The sequence below is a fragment of the Cydia amplana genome, chromosome 9, assembly GCF_948474715.1.
Source record: "Cydia amplana chromosome 9, ilCydAmpl1.1, whole genome shotgun sequence".
Classification (NCBI taxonomy): domain Eukaryota; kingdom Metazoa; phylum Arthropoda; class Insecta; order Lepidoptera; family Tortricidae; genus Cydia; species Cydia amplana.
The window spans coordinates 130,304-149,563 of NC_086077.1; the positions used below are offsets into that span (position 1 = coordinate 130,304).

Below are 19,260 nucleotides of genomic sequence, written 5' to 3' on the forward strand. Positions count from 1 at the left end.
ACATTTTGCTTAATGAGAGAGTGAGACGCAATGACATTGGACAAAGAAATTGGACAGGTGGAATACCAACCGTAGTTTCGTGGCCGAGGCCTTTAGTGACCTCACCTCGCAAAGCACAAGGGATTTAAAACAACTTGTATGTATCAGGACGTATACATAACATGTAGGCAACTAATTATATTTAGCTTAATTTCTCTCAAGCTTTGCATTAACATCGTAAGTCCAAAACCGAGCTGACTTCATTATTGAACGCCCCGCTGGACGCGATTACCGTTAATAACTGCAGTGGAACGATTCTACTACTACACGCTGCACCCCTGCACTACTCGTAACTCACTGCCTTCCGAACATCTTACAGCCAACTTACAGCATTTGTAGCAGCTAGTTGAGTTACTTATATTACGGAACTGTTTAAAATAAAAATAGGTTAGTATTATCGTTAAATTAATTGATAGAACGAGCGCGAAGCGCGAGCGAAGTTTTCATTTTAGAGCTAGTCAAAATGACAACCTTTTATGGAAAACGCCAATAATGTATGGAAATTTTCACGGTTTTTTGTAGCATTTGTCATCCCGAAAATTTATAGCGTTTCGTTTGGCGTGTGTCAATGTACCTACGATTGTTATTTTGGCTAATAGGCTCCGTTTATTCGATATGTAGGGTTTAGTAGAGTAGCGAACAGGCGAACGAGCTAAATAACAGCGTTCCAATCTGCATCGAAAAGCTTTTTGTTTTTAACTAGCTTATCTTAGTTCGCTTAGTTCTTATCGTAGTTAGCTTAGCTTAGTTCTTAATCGGTTAATTCGAAAAAAAAAAGTTTATTTAAAAAAACTCAGTCTAAATAAAACCATTTTTGCAACGAAACCGAAATAAATCTGAGCAAAGTTTCTGTTAAAGCAAAAACAAGTATAATAACCACGTTTCCGAAACAAATAATAGTTAAAATAAATCCGAACTCTCTTGTTGTTTTCACTAGGTACCTACTTATTTAAGTTTTGACGACGAGGTTGAAAATGCGATTGAAAGTTTTTAACGGGCGGAGGTTATACCGGTCTATGAAAATGACACTAAACTTTATCCAGCACAAAAGCACTGAAATGAGAATAATGCAACCACAAAAGTGAAAATGTGTAAAGGTAAGCCCACGAGGCTTGGACAAAGGGATTTGCATACGTTAACATTTGAGGCAAATGTTTCGCCATTCTGTGTATATAATGCAGTTGCAGCTCTCAGGCTTTAGTTACAGTGCTTACCTAATGAAAAAAACAATCAAATACCTACCTAACGCACGTTGGAAACTTGAAGTAAAACGCCAAACCTTTTACATCAGGTACTTAATTTATTAATGTGAAAAAATGTTACAACAAAAAATAGCAATGGACAGTGAACAGCTGAAGAGACGAAGTTAATAAGAGGAGAGATCTTCAAAATGATCTACGCACGCTGTTACATATTAGCATCCGAGGTGTTATATATAGCATCCGAGCTCTCTTGCAGAGAAGACATAAAGGACTTCAACTTGTGTTAGTTTAACTGTTCATCCCACAGAAGGCTGAAGGCACCCGACACACAGATTGCGGAGGTGGTTGTACGTGTTTCCGTTGTGATGGTTCTACGGTTCGTCCCACAACAAACTGTCGGGGGCTTTTTCACGTATGAAATGGTACGGCAGCTGAGCAGAGTGGAAAGCCCCACATTTATTCATTCACTATTTTTCATCCCACAGCAGACTGTCAGGGACCTTCTCACAGATGAAGTGATACGGCATCCCGCACCACAGATCGTCGAGCTGAGCTGAGCGGAAGACGCCGCCGCAGAACTCCCCGCGGTGCTCGTTGTGGGTTCCGTTGTCGGGCTGCCCGCCCGACCAGCGCGCGTAGCCCGCCTGCTCGAGGGTCTGACCTGCAACATCGAATGACACAGTTAAGTCCATTTGTTTGGGATGTAGGTACTTAATAAGTCTCAGAAGCCATCATCCTAAAGGATGACAGTGCACTGTCAATACATTTATGAGAATATTCTGTAGATACATAAAAACATTGTAAATTTTAGAAAAAAATTTGAAATTCATAATATTAATACTAGAAATAAACATAAGCTCGCAGTGCCCTTCACTCGGCTCCATAAAATTAAAAAATCATTCATGCGTAATTGTGTGAGATTTTATAACAAACTTCCAAACCATATTACTGAATTATCTATTAGAATAGAATAGAATAGAAAAACGTTTATTGCAAAAACCATCTACATACAGCACCACACATATACATTTAAGAAAGAAGATCTTATACACTAAACAGTTAAAACTATTAGTAGCTTAAACTAACATGCAATAATAATCGTAGTTTTGATGCTGCTATAGATGCTACAAATGGACACCACTCAGCATATGCTCTAACATAATATATATGCTATAGCGCTGGTCTTCCGTGGAGCCCAGGGCAAGAAGATAGCTCAGAACAGTAAAGGCAGTGTCAAAATGTGATTCAGTACCTAATTAATATTTAACACAAACTTATACATGAAGACAAAGAAAAAGAAAAAAAAGTGAAATTTGATATGGAAGTGAGTGGGTTGGGAATATGTAAATATATATAGTCAGGCAAAGCATGTATTTAGTATAATATAATATAATATTAATAAATTTAAGAATTATGTAAAGCGTATACTTATTTCTAAAGCGTAATAAACCACACAAGACTACATGAATGATAAAACAACGTGGGATTAATTGTTATTCGAAATGATTATTTTTTTATTTTGGTATGAATTGAAATTAATTAAATTATTAAATATGTATTTACTCTGTTTGGAATATAATAGAACACTATTTTGTGAATGTATGTATAAAGTTATCTCTAAAAAATATATTGAGATTTTTGGAAAAAAAATAATTAAAAATTTAGTTTTTAAAAAGATGTAAACATCAAATTCTACAGTAGCGATTTTTTGTTCAAAAGGCATAACTAAATATTTTACACTGTAAGTAAAATATGCACCACTTTTTTAGTGGTGCATACGTTACGAGCAATAAAAATGTTTGAAATAAATAATTACAATACAACATTAATTAAACACTTGGTGATTTTCCACTATATTGTTACGCCAATTATTCTACTCAATCTAATAAAATAAAAAACCAGGGGTTTTTTTAGGTATATTTGATTAATGACGAGGAAATTGATATTCCGATGTACATACTTCTTTTGTGTTTTTTATTTATTTATTAGACATTTAGATTTTATTCTAGAAACATTCTAGACTAGTATTTTTTATACAATTTTTTTTTCTTTCATGTTTGACGATCCTTTTGTGAAATTCTTAATCGAACGAGCGAGCGAAGCGAAGCGAAGTTCTTACATTCGACTTTGAACACACGGCTGGCTAGGGGCACGTCCCGGCATTTCAATGTTTTTAAGCTGAACTTTCAGAGGATAGTTTGATACTCAATAACTTAAGTAAATTTGTTCTAATTTAAATGAAATTGGGTGAACGTATAGTCGAGGGCATTATATTTTAGTCATTAAATTTTGAGCTGGCTTGAACAAGAGGTTATTGAGCTAGAAGAGCTTAAAATGCTAAAAAGCCATTTGTGAGGGGTCTTGCTATTCTGGACATTTTAATTGCAAGAAAGTATGGTCGAGTTTGTTATCAAATTGCCTATCAAATGAAAGTGCTCGGTTTACACATTTATAAATTATAATATTGTTTTTTTTAAAGATTTTTTTTTTGAAAATTATGACAATTTTGGAATCCAAGATGGCGGCCATGCACTGTCATTAAATCGTAATGGATATCATTTTATAGGTTTTAGGGGGCGCAGATTTCGAAAATGATGATCATTTTGGATTCCAAAATGGCGGCCATGCACTCCATGCAGTATGTCATAAAAGTCGTCATGGATATCGTTTTATAGGTTTTAGGAGGCGCAGATTTCGAAAATGATGACTATTTTAGATTCCAAGATGGCGGCCATGCAGTATGTCATAAAAGTCGTCATGGATGTCGTTTAATAGGTATTAGGGGGCGCAGATTCCGAAAATGATGACCATTTTGGATTCCAAAATGGCGGCCATGCAATATGTCATTAAAGTCGTCATGGATGTCGTTTTATAGGTTTTGGGGGGCGCAGATTTAGAAAATGATGACCATTTAGGATTCTAAAATGGCGGCCATGCACTATGTCATAAAAGTCGTCATGGATGTCGTTTTATATGTTTTAGGGGGCACAGATTTCAAAAATGATGACCATTTTAGATTCCAAGATGGCGGCCATGCACTATGTCATAAAAGTCGCCATGTATGTCGTTTTATAGGTTTTAGGGGGCGCAGATTTCGAAAAAGATGACCATTTTAGATTCCAAGATGGCGGCCATGCAGTATGTCATAAAAGTCGTCATGGATGTCGTTTTATAGGTTATAGGGGGCTCAGATTTCGAAAATGATGACTATTTTGGAATCCAAGATGGCGGCCATGCACTATGTCAAAAAAGTCGTCATGGATGTCGTTTTATAGGTTTTAGGGGGCGCAGATTTCGAAAATGATGACCATTTTGGAATCCAAAATGGCGGCCATGCAGTATGTCATAAAAGTCGTCATGGATGTCGTTTAATAGGTATTAGGGGGCGCAGATTCCGAAAATGATGACCATTTTGGATTCCAAAATGGCGGCCATGCAATATGTCATTAAAGTCATCATGGATGTCGTTTTATAGGTTTTGGGGGGCGCAGATTTCGAAAATGATGACCATTTAGAATTCCAAAATGGCGGCCATGCACTATGTCATAAAAGTCGTCATGGATGTCGTTTTATATGTTTTAGGGGGCACAGATTTCAAAAATGATGACTATTTTAGATTCCAAGATGGCGGCCATGCACTATGTCATAAAAGTCGCCATGTATGTCGTTTTATAGGTTTTAGGGGGCGCAGATTTCGAAAATGATGACCATTTTAGATTCCAAAATGACGGCCATGCAGTATGTTATAAAAGTCGTCATGGATGTCGTTTTATAGGTTTTAGGGGGCGCAAATTTCGAAAATGATGACTATTTTGAATTCCTAGATGGCTGCCATGCAGTATGTCATAACAGTCGTCATGGATGTCGTTTTATAAGTTATAGGGGGCTCAGATTTCGAAAATGATGACTATTTTGGAATCCAAGATGGCGGCCATGCACTATGTCATAAAATACGTCATGGATGTCGTTTTATAGGTTTTAGGGGGCGCAGTTTTCGAAAATGATGACTATTTTGGAATCCAAGATGGCGGCCATGCACTATGTCATAAAAATCGTCATGGATGTCGTTTTATAGGTTTTAGGGGGCGCAAATTTCGAAAATGATGACTATTTTGGATTCCAAAATGGCGGACTTGCACTATGACATAAAAGTCGTCATGGATGTCGTTTTATAGGTTTTAGGGGGCCCCGATTTCGAAAATGATGACCATTTTGGAATCCAAAATGACGGCCATGCAGTATGTCATAAAAGTCGTCATGGATGTCGTTTTATAGGTTTTAGGGGGCGCAGATTTCGAAAATGATGACCATTTTGGATTCGAAGATGGCGGCCATGCAGTATTTTATAAAAGTCGTCATGGATGTCGTTTTATAGATTATAGGGGGCGGAGATTTCGAAAATGATGACTATTTTGGAATCCAAGATGGCGGCCATGCACTATGTCATAAAAGTCGTCATGGATGTCGTTTTATAGGTTTTAGGGGGCGCAGTTTTCGAAAATGATGACTATTTTGGAATCCAAGATGGCGGCCATGCACTGTGTCATAAAAGTCGTCATGGATGTCGTTTTATAGGTTATAGGGGGCTCAGATTTCGAAAATGATGACTATTTTGGAATCCAAGATGGCGGCCATGCACTATGTCATAAAAGTCGTCATGGATGTCGTTTTATAGGTTTCAGGGGGCGCAGTTTTCGAAAATGATGACTATTTTGGAATCCAAGATGGCGGCCATGCACTATGTCATAAAAGTCGTCATGGATGTCGTTTTATAGGTTTAAGGGGGCGCAAATTTCGAAAATGATGACTATTTTGGATTCCAAGATGGCGGCCATGCAGTATGTCATAAAAGTCGTCATGGGTGTCGTTTTATAGGTCATGGTCATCATTTTCGAAATCTGCGCACCTGTTTCAAATAAGATATAGATGCATCCTAGTAAGTCAACAACATCTATATCTACTATCGAAATGTACTTTTGATAGTAGTAGTACGAAATGTAATCTGAAAGGAATCAAGTAATGCATTCCTGTAATCAGGAATCGACATTGATACCAATTACTAGTAATTGTAATATTCGAGAAATTGATTCCTGATGCCTCAAATGGAATTGTACTTAGTAATTCGGTATTGTTACATTACAAAGTACCTAATCTGGGAATCGGTAATCAGATTAAAAAGTAATTTCAAGTAATCGTGGAATCAGGATTCAATTACGAAATGCCCAACTCGGACTAAGTAGCACTGCATTCAATTGATCTTTTTGACGAACCGCGAGTTCTCAGTTCGGGGCGAACTACTAGTTTAATTTAATTTGTGTTTAATTTGATTAGTATAATAATCCAATATTCTTATGGAATAATAACATCAATAAATTGCTCTGATAATTAGCTTAAGATAATTTATAAGTACGAGGGTGAATCAAAAAGTCCTTAGAACTGGCTGTTTATAAAAAGTTTTTAAATGAAGTTTTTTATTTATTTTGAACTGTCATTATAACGTAATATTTGACAGTTGGTTTCATTCGAATTGTTCCCGCCGTTACATGGTAAATCAATATTTTGCGAAATAAGTCGACTAAAACGTCCCATTATGGAAAAAAATGAGTTACGTGCCGTGATAAAGTACTTGTGTATGAAAAAAATGACTACCAAGGATTTTTTTTGGATATTCAGCAAACCGTAGGCACTAGTGCTGTTCCCTATTCCACCGTCGCTTTCTGGGTTGCCGAGTTTAAAAGAGGCAGATCTAGCTGCGAAGACGACCCCCGCTCCGGCCGGCCATCTACCTCAGTTAACGCAAAAACCGTTGAAAAAATTGAGAAAATGGTTTTGAACGACCGGCGACTAACAATTAAATACATAGCAGAGACTCTAAAGATTTCGTTTGGTAGCGTACATTCAATACTAACCGATGTTTTGGGTTTTAAAAAAGTGTCAGCAAGATGGGTTCCGCGAATGTTAACGCAGGCTAACAAAGACTTGCGTTTAGAAGTTTCGAAGCGGAATCTAAAGAAAATCTTGCATGATCCGGACACTTTTTATCGTCGTTTCGTAACAATGGACGAAACATGGGTTCACCATTTTGACCCTGAAACAAAAAAGCAAAGCATGTCCTGGAAACGGCCATCCTCCCCTCCAATAAAGAAATTTAGAGTATTTCCGACAGCAGGTAAAGTTATGGCCTCAGTTTTCTGGGATGCAGAAGGAATCCTTTTTATTGATTATCTGCCTAAAGGAAAAACCATTACAGGTGCCTATTACACCGATTTGATACCAAAAGTGCGTCAAGCAATCAAAGAAAAACGTCGAGGAAAATTGAGTGCGGGAGTGCTTTTTCACCATGATAATGCTCCAGCTCATCGATCACAAATGGCTCTCACTGCAATCCGCCAAGCTGGTTTTGAGATCTTTGATCATCCGCCCTACTCGCCAGACTTAGCTCCTAGTGATTTCCACTTGTTTCCGAAACTAAAGGAGCACATTCGCGGAACTAAATTTGACGACAACAACGCGGTCATGGGTGCCGTAGAGGAGTTTTTGAGGCTCAAGAAAAATCGTTTTTTTATGATGGATTAAAAAAACTTGAAAAACGGTATAATAAATGTATAGAACAAGAAGGAAATTATGTTGACAAGTAAAAAAAATAAAAATGATATTCGTTTGTTTTTGACCCTATTTCTAAGGACTTTTTGATTCACCCTCGTATGTTACGATTCATAAGTGCTTGTTGCTAGGCCTACATGAATAAAGTATATTTTGACTTGACTTGGATGACTCACGTTACAACGGTCTGAGTCCGGGCCGAGGCATCTAACACTTCGTTTAACAATAACAATAATAACTAGTAGTTCGCCCCGAACTGAGAACTCGCGGTTCGTCAAAAAGATCAATTGAATGCAGTGCTACTTAGTCCGAGTTGGGCATTTCGTAATTGAATCCTGATTCCACGATTACTTGAAATTACTTTTTAATCTGATTACCGATTCCCAGATTAGGTACTTTGTAATGTAACAATACCGAATTACTAAGTACAATTCCATTTGAGGCATCAGGAATCAATTTCTCGAATATTACAATTACTAGTAATTGGTATCAATGTCGATTCCTGATTACAGGAATGCATTACTTGATTCCTTTCAGATTACATTTCGTACTACTACTATCAAAAGTACATTTCGATAGTAGATATAGATGTTGTTGACTTACTAGGATGCATCTATATCTTATTTGAAACAGGTGCGCAGATTTCGAAAATGATGACCATGACCTATAAAACGACACCCATGACGACTTTTATGACATACTGCATGGCCGCCATCTTGGAATCCAAAATAGTCATCATTTTCGAAATTTGCGCCCCCTTAAACCTATAAAACGACATCCATGACGACTTTTATGACATAGTGCATGGCCGCCATCTTGGATTCCAAAATAGTCATCATTTTCGAAAACTGCGCCCCCTGAAACCTATAAAACGACATCCATGACGACTTTTATGACATAGTGCATGGCCGCCATCTTGGATTCCAAAATAGTCATCATTTTCGAAATCTGAGCCCCATATAACCTATAAAACGACATCCATGACGACTTTTATGACAGTGCATGGCCGCCATCTTGGATTCCAAAATAGTCATCATTTTCGAAAACTGCGCCCCCTAAAACCTATAAAACGACATCCATGACGACTTTTATGACATAGTGCATGGCCGCTATCTTGGATTCCAAAATAGTCATCATTTTCGAAATCTCCGCCCCCTATAATCTATAAAACGACATCCATGACGACTTTTATAAAATACTGCATGGCCGCCATCTTCGAATCCAAAATGGTCATCATTTTCGAAATCTGCGCCCCCTAAAACCTATAAAACGACATCCATGACGACTTTTATGACATACTGCATGGCCGTCATTTTGGATTCCAAATTGGTCATCATTTTCGAAATCGGGGCCCCCTAAAACCTATAAAACGACATCCATGACGACTTTTATGTCATAGTGCAAGTCCGCCATTTTGGAATCCAAAATAGTCATCATTTTCGAAATTTGCGCCCCCTAAAACCTATAAAACGACATCCATGACGATTTTTATGACATAGTGCATGGCCGCCATCTTGGATTCCAAAATAGTCATCATTTTCGAAAACTGCGCCCCCTAAAACCTATAAAACGACATCCATGACGTATTTTATGACATAGTGCATGGCCGCCATCTTGGATTCCAAAATAGTCATCATTTTCGAAATCTGAGCCCCCTATAACTTATAAAACGACATCCATGACGACTGTTATGACATACTGCATGGCAGCCATCTAGGAATTCAAAATAGTCATCATTTTCGAAATTTGCGCCCCCTAAAACCTATAAAACGACATCCATGACGACTTTTATAACATACTGCATGGCCGTCATTTTGGAATCTAAAATGGTCATCATTTTCGAAATCTGCGCCCCCTAAAACCTATAAAACGACATACATGGCGACTTTTATGACATAGTGCATGGCCGCCATCTTGGAATCTAAAATAGTCATCATTTTTGAAATCTGTGCCCCCTAAAACATATAAAACGACATCCATGACGACTTTTATGACATAGTGCATGGCCGCCATTTTGGAATTCTAAATGGTCATCATTTTCGAAATCTGCGCCCCCCAAAACCTATAAAACGACATCCATGATGACTTTAATGACATATTGCATGGCCGCCATTTTGGAATCCAAAATGGTCATCATTTTCGGAATCTGCGCCCCCTAATACCTATTAAACGACATCCATGACGACTTTTATGACATACTGCATGGCCGCCATTTTGGATTCCAAAATGGTCGACATTTTCGAAATCTGCGCCCCCTAAAACCTATAAAACGACATCCATGACGACTTTTTTGACATAGTGCATGGCCGCCATCTTGGATTCCAAAATAGTCATCATTTTCGAAATCTGAGCCCCCTATAACCTATGAAACGACATCCATGACGACTTTTATGACATACTGCATGGCCGCCATCTTGGAATCTAAAATGGTCATCATTTTCGAAATCTGCGCCCCCTAAAACCTATAAAACGACATACATGGCGACTTTTATGACATAGTGCATGGCCGCCATCTTGGAATCTAAAATGGTCATCATTTTTGAAATCTGTGCCCCCTAAAACATATAAAACGACATCCATGACGACTTTTATGACATAGTGCATGGCCGCCATTTTAGAATCCTAAATGGTCATCATTTTCGAAATCTGCGCCCCCCAAAACCTATAAAACGACATCCATGACGACTTTAATGACATATTGCATGGCCGCCATTTTGGAATCCAAAATGGTCATCATTTTCGGAATCTGCGCCCCCTAATACCTATTAAACGACATCCATGACGACTTTTATGACATACTGGATGGCCGCCATCTTGGAATCCAAAATGGTCATCATTTTCGAAATCTGCGCCTCCTAAAACCTATAAAACGATATCCATGACGACTTTTATGACATACTGCATGGAGTGCATGGCCGCCATTTTGGAATCCAAAATGATCATCATTTTCGAAATCTGCGCCCCCTAAAACCTATAAAATGATATCCATTACGATTTAATGACAGTGCATGGCCGCCATCTTGGATTCCAAAATTGTCATAATTTAAAAAAAAAATCTTTAAAAAAACAATATTATAATTTATAAATGTGTAAACCGAGCACTTTCATTTGATAGGCAATTTGATAACAAACTCGACCATACTTTCTTGCAATTAAAATGTCCAGAATAGCAAGACCCCTCACAAATGGCTTTTTAGCATTTTAAGCTCTTCTAGCTCAATAACCTCTTGTTCAAGCCAGCTCAAAATTTAATGACTAAAATATAATGCCCTCGACTATACGTTCACCCAATTTCATTTAAATTAGAACAAATTTACTTAAGTTATTGAGTATCAAACTATCCTCTGAAAGTTCAGGTTAAAAACATTGAAATGCCGGGACGTGCCCCTAGCCAGCCGTGTGTTCAAAGTCGAATGTAAGAACTTCGCTTCGCTTCGCTCGCTCGTTCGACAATAACAATATTTTTATTCATAATAAAGGTTTAGCAGGAACGTTACAGTGAACCCCGCACTAGGCATGGCCGTTTTCTATGATGGGTGATCGGTTATCATATCACGTGATGCTTTATTGGACGTCTCGACCGGAATAGATAGGTATTATTGTTCGATTATTTTACTCACTGACATACTGACTGACAAAAAGGGAGTTGAATATACCTTGGACGGTGAGCCATTCCCCATGCTCGTTCCAGTCATGGAAGCCGATGAAGACTATGTCCTTGCCGAACGGCGCCCTGGACTGCAGCTTTCTGGCAGGGTTCTTCGCGAACAACTCTTCTAAGACCTGAAAGACATAATAAAATAAGAAATAAACACAAACACAGATAAGTTAGGCGAATAAACACAGGAAGGCAAAGCTAGTGTAAGAGTCGCATGCGCCCGTGAAAAAACAGAACATACGCTACGAGATTAAAATTTGAAATACGCTTTAAATGCTGACAACCATCTGTTAACGTACCAAAAACAAATAAAACATGGTAGTCGGGTTTGTTGTTGTAGTACGTAACTTGATACACGTTTGGTTTCTCTCCACTGTTGATGACGGAGAGATGGCCACCCTCGGCCGTGCAGGCCACGTGGGCGCGCGACTACGTGCGCGGCACTAGGTGGAACTTGTAGCACCTGCGCGTGCGCGCGTCATGCTGGTAATCTGTTAAAAGGTTCTACTGTAGTAGTCACCTTGGCTTCAGCGCCGCTGTTGATGACGGCAAGATGGCCGCCCTCGGCCGTGCAGGCCATGTGCGCGCGCGACCACGTGCGGGGCACCAGGTGGAACTTGTAGCAGCTGCCCGTGCGCATGTCAAGCTGGTACTCTGTTGAAGTTAACACTGATTTGGACACAGAGAAAACATGTAGACACCGTGCGTGAATAGCGAATCCCAAAGAAAGTAAATCGCTATGCGTGTGTGTAGACCACAAAAATACTAGAAGTCTCCACTGCTGTCCAAAGGGTAAATTGGCGAACGGAGGGGCGGGATAAAGCGCCCTGTTCAGCTAAAAATCTCTGTTTGAATTTAATAGACTGGATGACATTAGGATGTTTCTTGCTTAGTCTTGAAAAAAAGAAGATTTAAATGAAAATATGTAGTTTATAATTATATTGGGTACTTACTTTTTATCCCACAATTCATCCCCTATAAGAGCTAAGTACTGGTAAAAAGAAAAGGAAGTACATAAAATGGAGGGTTTCTGTCGTGAGAAGGTTTTAGGCAGAAGCTGGAAGATTCTCAATCAACACTCACCATTGTCAAAAGTGCCGCAGGCGTTGGTTATCTCGTTAGTGTACTTGCGGTAGCAGACGTACGGGTAGGTGTCGCTGCACCTCACGTCAGCCAGCGAGCCATCCTTCAGCCGCAGGATGCACTGCTCCGAGTCCTGGTCGTTGTCAGGCTCACCAGAAGCCCAGTTGTGGGGGATCCTCGCCAGGGGAACTCCTGGGGAATATAATCGGTCATTCATGTCAAATATGGCAGTTATGTGCAGGAGCAGGCCACCCTTCCGCTGCAGGATGTACCTATTGCTCCGAGTCATTTCATTTATTCATGTTAAATAACATAAGTATACAAAAATATAGGTACACGTCATAATATGAATATTGATTTTTTTTGCACAAAAGTAAAAATATGAAAATCCCGGGCACACAACCGTCTCGCTCACGTTCACGCTCAGTGAGAGTGAGAAAAGAACCAGAGGGCCTAGCCAAGATGCCAATCGTTTGCGCCGCGCGCCGTAGCGAATGAAACGTTAAATTCTCTCTATCCCTCTTCCTCTTCTTCGTAATTAGTGCGACAGAGAAAAATTGACGTTTGGCATCTTGGCTAGGCACCCTGAACAACCGGCGCCTTGAGTACGCGATTCCAGCTGTTGGGAATTTGGCTCATTCATGAGAGTACCTGAAATGCGGCACCAATGTAATAAATGTAATAATCATGCAGTTTGTCTGTAAAGTTTCAACAGTTAGGTACTTACTTAGAATTCTTAAAGTGACTTAAGTGAGGTTTTAAGTAATTATAAGTACTAATCGAGGTGTTTCCAATGCATTTATCGATAACAACTCGGCAACCAACAAGTTTAGTATCAAGTTGTTCAATGTCAACTCGTTATTAATTGTGTGTTAGTATAGTAGTTCTTGTGTTTGTCAATGTAAAACATAATTAATGAGCGCCGGGTACCTAAATATTCCCTTTATTAGCCTAGCAACATGATATTTACGTAAATAATAGTTAGATAACAGTGTCCGCTTACTTGGTGTCGTATGTATAAATAATTTAATATTAAATAAGAGATATTTTTATCAAGTGAAATAACCTTCGGCTGTCTTCGCGTGGAATAACAAATCATCTCAGGATTCGTTAAAATGTAGTTATTATTTGGAGCCTGTCGTGTCCCACTGCTAGGCAAAGGCCTCCATCCAATTTCTCCACAAATCTCTGTCTAGTGCTATATCTTGCCACTCCTTTAAAAAGAAGTCTAGTTCGTGGATCCACCCTTGGTTGTGTTTCTGTTACTTACCCTGGCCTGGATGCGGAGGTTCCACGAGATGAGGTGGCATTGATAAAGAAGAAGCGAATCTGAGCTGGCCGTGTTCCGTGAACCTCATCAAGCTTCCATCATCATCAGCCAAGTGTTCTGCCTGTACAGCAATGAACGTACCCTCGATGGAAGCAAAGTCTCCCCTGGAGAAGGTGGCATGGATGCCGGTGAAGATACCGCAGCCCAGCTCGTGGCCTTCCACAAAGCTCTTCAACACATCTGACATCTTTTGAGTCAGCGGAGACGCCAGGGTGCCTCCTGTAAACAGAATCATTATATTCTTTAGTTTAGTTAGTTTTTTTAAAGTTTAGTTTAAGAAATCGAATTAAACTTTTAAACACAAAATATTATATTTTGGCTACTTAGAAAGCTTGATATGCGTAGCTCCTCTAAATTTCTGACTTACGGTAGGTATTTAATTTTATTTGAATATTAAAATTAAAATCTCTTTAGTTACAGTAGATACTGTTCTTATTTCAATTTACAATATTTTTGGCATAGGTACTGTCATTGTGTCAAAGTGACATTCGAAACGATCTCCAGAGTCTCCAGAAATGGTATAGATTATCAAACAAAAAATAATAATCTAGGAAAATGGGAGCCTTGTAAGTATTAATTAATGTATATTGTAAATGAATGAATGAATTTTTAAAGTAATTTCAATATGTTCATACCTATTAGGGTTTCGTAGCCAAAATGGAAAAAATGAAACGTATCGTTTCGTCCATGTTTCGTAATTTTTTCATCCTTAAAATGATTGGGTGTTACTTGTTTGGTTTTTTGACTTGTGTAGGAGGCTGTGTGTAATGAATGAGGTAATTAGTTCTTTTGGCGCTGTACCGCCTAAATAACTTGTAAGATTTTAATGCCGCCAGGTTTGAAAAGTTATCTATCTATCTATTTACAAAGTAATATTTTTAAAAGCAAGAGGGGAAAAGGTGCATCTACAACATCCATATCGCAGAAAGTTACCTTTTGTGGAGCAACACTCTGCAACACGACGGTAACATGGCCGATTATCGTAATTACGATTTAACCGACCCAACTAGGTCTCGTTTTAAAATATCATACATACGTTCATGTTTTTATTAACGTAGTTTTTATCTCTTTACAGATTCGCGCTATTGTAAGTAAACATCTCTAATTCTTACTAGAGTTAAAGCCAAAAATAATTATGCATTTGTGAAACATATGAAGTAGGTACAATAATTTTGAATTAGGTTACGTATGTTTATACATATAATGGCTTCATTTATAGATGTTTTATTCAAATACCATAGTTTAAAAAGTACAGCATAATTTTTTCATACAAAACTTGTTTTGTTCAATTTCGTTTATTTATAAGCTGGGCTATATAAACTAATTACAGGCATAAATAGGTATATGTACCTACCTCATGCCATTATGTGCAAAGTTTAATTAGGTACAATCCAACACTTAGTTTTAAAATGAGAACGAAACTCCGTTTGTATGGGAAGGGGAAATTCAGCCCAGCTTGCTGCGGACTCTTAAATGTGATATTTGTTTAAATGTCTACGACTATGTTTGCCAAATAAATAATTAGCTACGTTGATGGCTGTATTACAGTCAGCCTCAAAAAGATAGTGACGGCTAAGTGGCCAAATATATCGGATCACCTTATTTTATTAATTTTAACAGAGGTGTGTTACCTACAAAATTTGGCCGTCACTACACGTAGGTATTTGAGTCAAATCGGAGCGGCCATGCTCTATTGAGCTCTATGTTAAGGTGTATACATGTTCAGATATTATTATATCTGAACATGTATACACCTTAACATCTCGATAATAGTGGGTTTATGTTTATTTAAATTAACACGATTTTCACTCACAATTTTAGAACCCGAAAACGTGACTTTCTAACGGGGCTACGGGACGGGCGTAAGTCCCGTTTTTAAAATAATGACAGGATTTGTTCAGATATTTGTGAACACGTTGGCCGCTCTGATATTTGCCGGCGACTGTACAAACTGCAACATGATCGTTTAATCCGCAGTGGGAAGAAGGAGGAGCGGTCAGCCGTGCCCACTTGCGGCGGGACCCTGAATGTTGTCAAAAACAACTGGCGCGGGATACTCTCCTTCGTACTAACTATAATCATTCTCATCGTGTTATGCGAACCGGTTATGGTAACGATCATTCATATTACTCGCGCACAAAGGGCATTAAAGGCATTACCATTACGCGAAACCGGCCAAGTGCGAGTCGGACTCGCGCACGGAGGGTTCCGCACCATCAACAAAAAATAGAGCAAAACAAGCAAAAAAACGGTCACCCATCCAAGTACTGACCCCGCCCGACGTTGCTTAACTTCGGTCAAAAATCACGTTTGTTGTATGGGAGCCCCACTTAAATTTTTATTTTATTCTGTTTTTAGTATTTGTTGTTATAGCGGCAACAGAAATACATCATCTGTGAAAATTTCAACTGTCTAGCTATCTCGATTCGTGAGATACAGCCTGGTGACAGACGGACGGACGGACCGACGGACAGCGGAGTCTTAGTAATGGGGTCCCGTTTTTACCCTTTGGGTACGGAACCCTAAAAAACGACAAAAAAATCACGTTTGTTGTACCTATGGAAGCAAGTATTTATTTTATTCTGTTTTTAGTATTTGTTGTTATAGCGGCAATAGAAATACCTCATCTGTGAAAATTTCAACTGCCTAGCTATCACGGTTCATGAGATACAGCCTGGTGACAGACAGACGGACAGCGGAGTCTTAGTAATAGGGTCCCTTACCCTTTGGGTACGGAACCCTAAAAAGAGCAGGGGTCCGTTTCTCAAAAGCTTGTAACTTGTAATACAAGCGGATGTCACTTTTTGACAGCTTTGGTTAGAAAGGGACGTCCACTTGTTTACAAGTTACAAAAGCTTTTGAGAAACGGGCCCCAGGTGTTACAAAAACGCATGATGAAAATATACGTGCGTTATCCACATCACTAAACATCACATTTAAAAAAAATGCCTAAATGGTTTGATATTGGCATCGAGACAAACCATTCTGGTTTAACGGCTTTTGGATCAAATATTATGTAGGTACTTAATTGTGATTTATATCCCTAAAAAATAAAAAATAAAATCTACATAACATAAAAGCTCTCCAAAGGGCCTCTACGTGTTGGATCTATATCCCCACGCAAGCCTATCAAAAGACCGGGATTACAGGCCCGTGAAACCCAAGAACATACATATAATAATTACTGTAGTATAGTAATTTTATAATGTTTGCAGGAAGGCAAAAACACGTTGATAGCAATATGGGTGTCGATGTTCGTGTTCATGCTGATCCGGCCCATGGCGGTGGGCGCGAGCGCGCTGTTGCCCGTCTTCGCCTGTCCCATGCTGGGGGTGCTGTCCAGTGACGACTGCTGCGGCTCTCTTGTTAACGTAACTACCTTATTTAGAACTATTAGCCTTTATTAATGTAGTTCGGCCCATGGCGGTGGCGCGAGCGCGCTGTTGCCCGTCTTCGCCTGTCCCATGCTGGGGGTGCTGTCCAGTGACGACTGCTGCGGCTCTCTTGTTAACGTAACTACCTTATTTAGAACTATTAGCCTTTATTAATGTAATTCGGCCCATGGCGGTGGCGCGAGCGCGCTGTTTCCCGTCTTCGCCTGTCCCATGCTGGGGGTGCTGTCCAGTGACGGCTGCTGCGGCTCTCTTGTTAACGTAACTACCTTATTTAGAACTATTAGCCTTTATTAATGTAATTCGGCCCATGGCGGTGGCGCGAGCGCGCTGTTGCCCGTCTTCGCCTGTCCCATGCTGGGGGTGCTGTCCAGTGACGGCTGCTGCGGCTCTCTTGTTAACGTAACTACCTTATTTAGAACTGTTAGCCTTTATTAATGTAGTTCGGACCATGGCGCGTGGCGGTGGCGCGAGCACAGGGCTCGGAACCGATTTTTTTGTAAAACCTAAAATAGCCCAGTATTTTAAATTATTTTATGCTCTTTACGTAGGCATGAATCATTGTATTTAGGTAACACCTTCGTATTATTAGATTGTCCCATTAAAAATGAAAAAATAAACCAAAGAATGAAAAAGAACGAAATAATACCGGTATTTTTTATATGAAGTAAAAACCGGTTCCGAGCCTTGCGTGAGCGCGCTGTTGCCCATCTTCGCCTGTCCCATGCTGGCGGTGCTGTCCAGTAACGAGTGCTGCGGCTCTCTTTTTAACCTAACTACCCTATTTTAAACTAGCCATTGTTAGCGAATCTCTTCAAGTTGTCGTCACTTTCTATTAAATTTTCACCCCACTTGTAGTTGAATTTAAAAAGATCGTTACCTAATTTAAAATAAATACAATTTAAAATAAATTAAAAATTGTAAAATTCACCGCTTTGGGCAAGATTTGACCTTGCGATCATTTGGAACACTGATCTAATAGCTCTTAAACTATCCCACCTACGCCGAAGCTTTACCAGAAGTGCGAATTTTTCCATTCCTTTCTTTTGTTTATACGCCTTTAGAGAGGCGTGGCGTTTGCATTTGCAGACGTGTCTGCTTGATAAAAAACAACTATATCCGTTTCGCACCATTTTCGTCGGCCTTATGATCAGCAGCGCGACGCCTGTTCGCCACGGGCACATTACACCTGTCAGGCCCATGGTCGTGTTTGCCGCTCCCGTATTGGCCACGAAAAACGTTGTCGCCCTACCTTACACTGCTTTTATAGTACTAGTAGAGACTCGAAGGCCAATGATATGATCATAAAATTTCCTCGCGTCGCGTCGCTCGGTCCTGTAGATCACGCTCAGCCGTCAATGTCCTATTTCCCGGCATCTGTATTAGTAGCTAATGTATTGTTGTCTGTTTCCAGGAGAACATAGTGTTGTTCTTTCTCGGCGGATGGCTACTTTTGTTGCTGAACAACTGCGGCATGGACAAGAGGATTGCCTGCCTGTATCTGTCTGCAGGAGATAAGGAAGCGTATACGCCGCTAAAGTAAGTTACTTACTTCAACACATACACATGCTATGGCAGTGTATGCGTTAAATAGAGGTGTTCACACCACAGCAGGCAACACGAGAACGGTAATCAGCCGATAGTGGCTTGTGTATTTGAATGGAGATGTTCACATACAGGACGGTACCATCGCCCACTTAGGAGTGTTGTTATTTGTACGATTATATGGATTATATGTACATAGTGGGAACTCGGCCTTACTCGTAACAAGTGCCAAAGATTGTTAAAAGTTTATTTTCAGATTGCTGTTAAAGTCCTGTATGGCTGCGTTCTGCATTTCGGCGATTGCTGAAAGGGATTTGACAACACAAGCAATAATGAAATATGTTATAGAGGCGCTAGAACCACTTAAGGTAGCGGTTTATTAAATATATGTTTAGTATCTTATTGCTC

General features: G+C 39.4%; 1 protein-coding gene across 2 annotated transcripts in view; it reads right to left on the minus strand.

The window, feature by feature from the left end:
- Positions 1-1,708: 1,708 nt before the first annotated feature.
- LOC134650879 (asialoglycoprotein receptor 1-like) overlaps positions 1,709-19,260 on the minus strand; it is a 34,157-nt gene continuing 16,605 nt past the window's right edge. For both annotated transcript variants that reach the window (XM_063505814.1, XM_063505813.1), the window contains exons 3-7: positions 13,997-14,134; positions 12,586-12,777; positions 12,023-12,156; positions 11,501-11,627; positions 1,709-1,902 (exon numbers count right to left, since the gene is read on the minus strand). In XM_063505814.1, coding sequence (XP_063361884.1) covers positions 1,709-1,902; positions 11,501-11,627; positions 12,023-12,156; positions 12,586-12,777; positions 13,997-14,134 — 785 coding nt within the window. The remainder of the gene's footprint in view (positions 1,903-11,500; positions 11,628-12,022; positions 12,157-12,585; positions 12,778-13,996; positions 14,135-19,260) is intronic.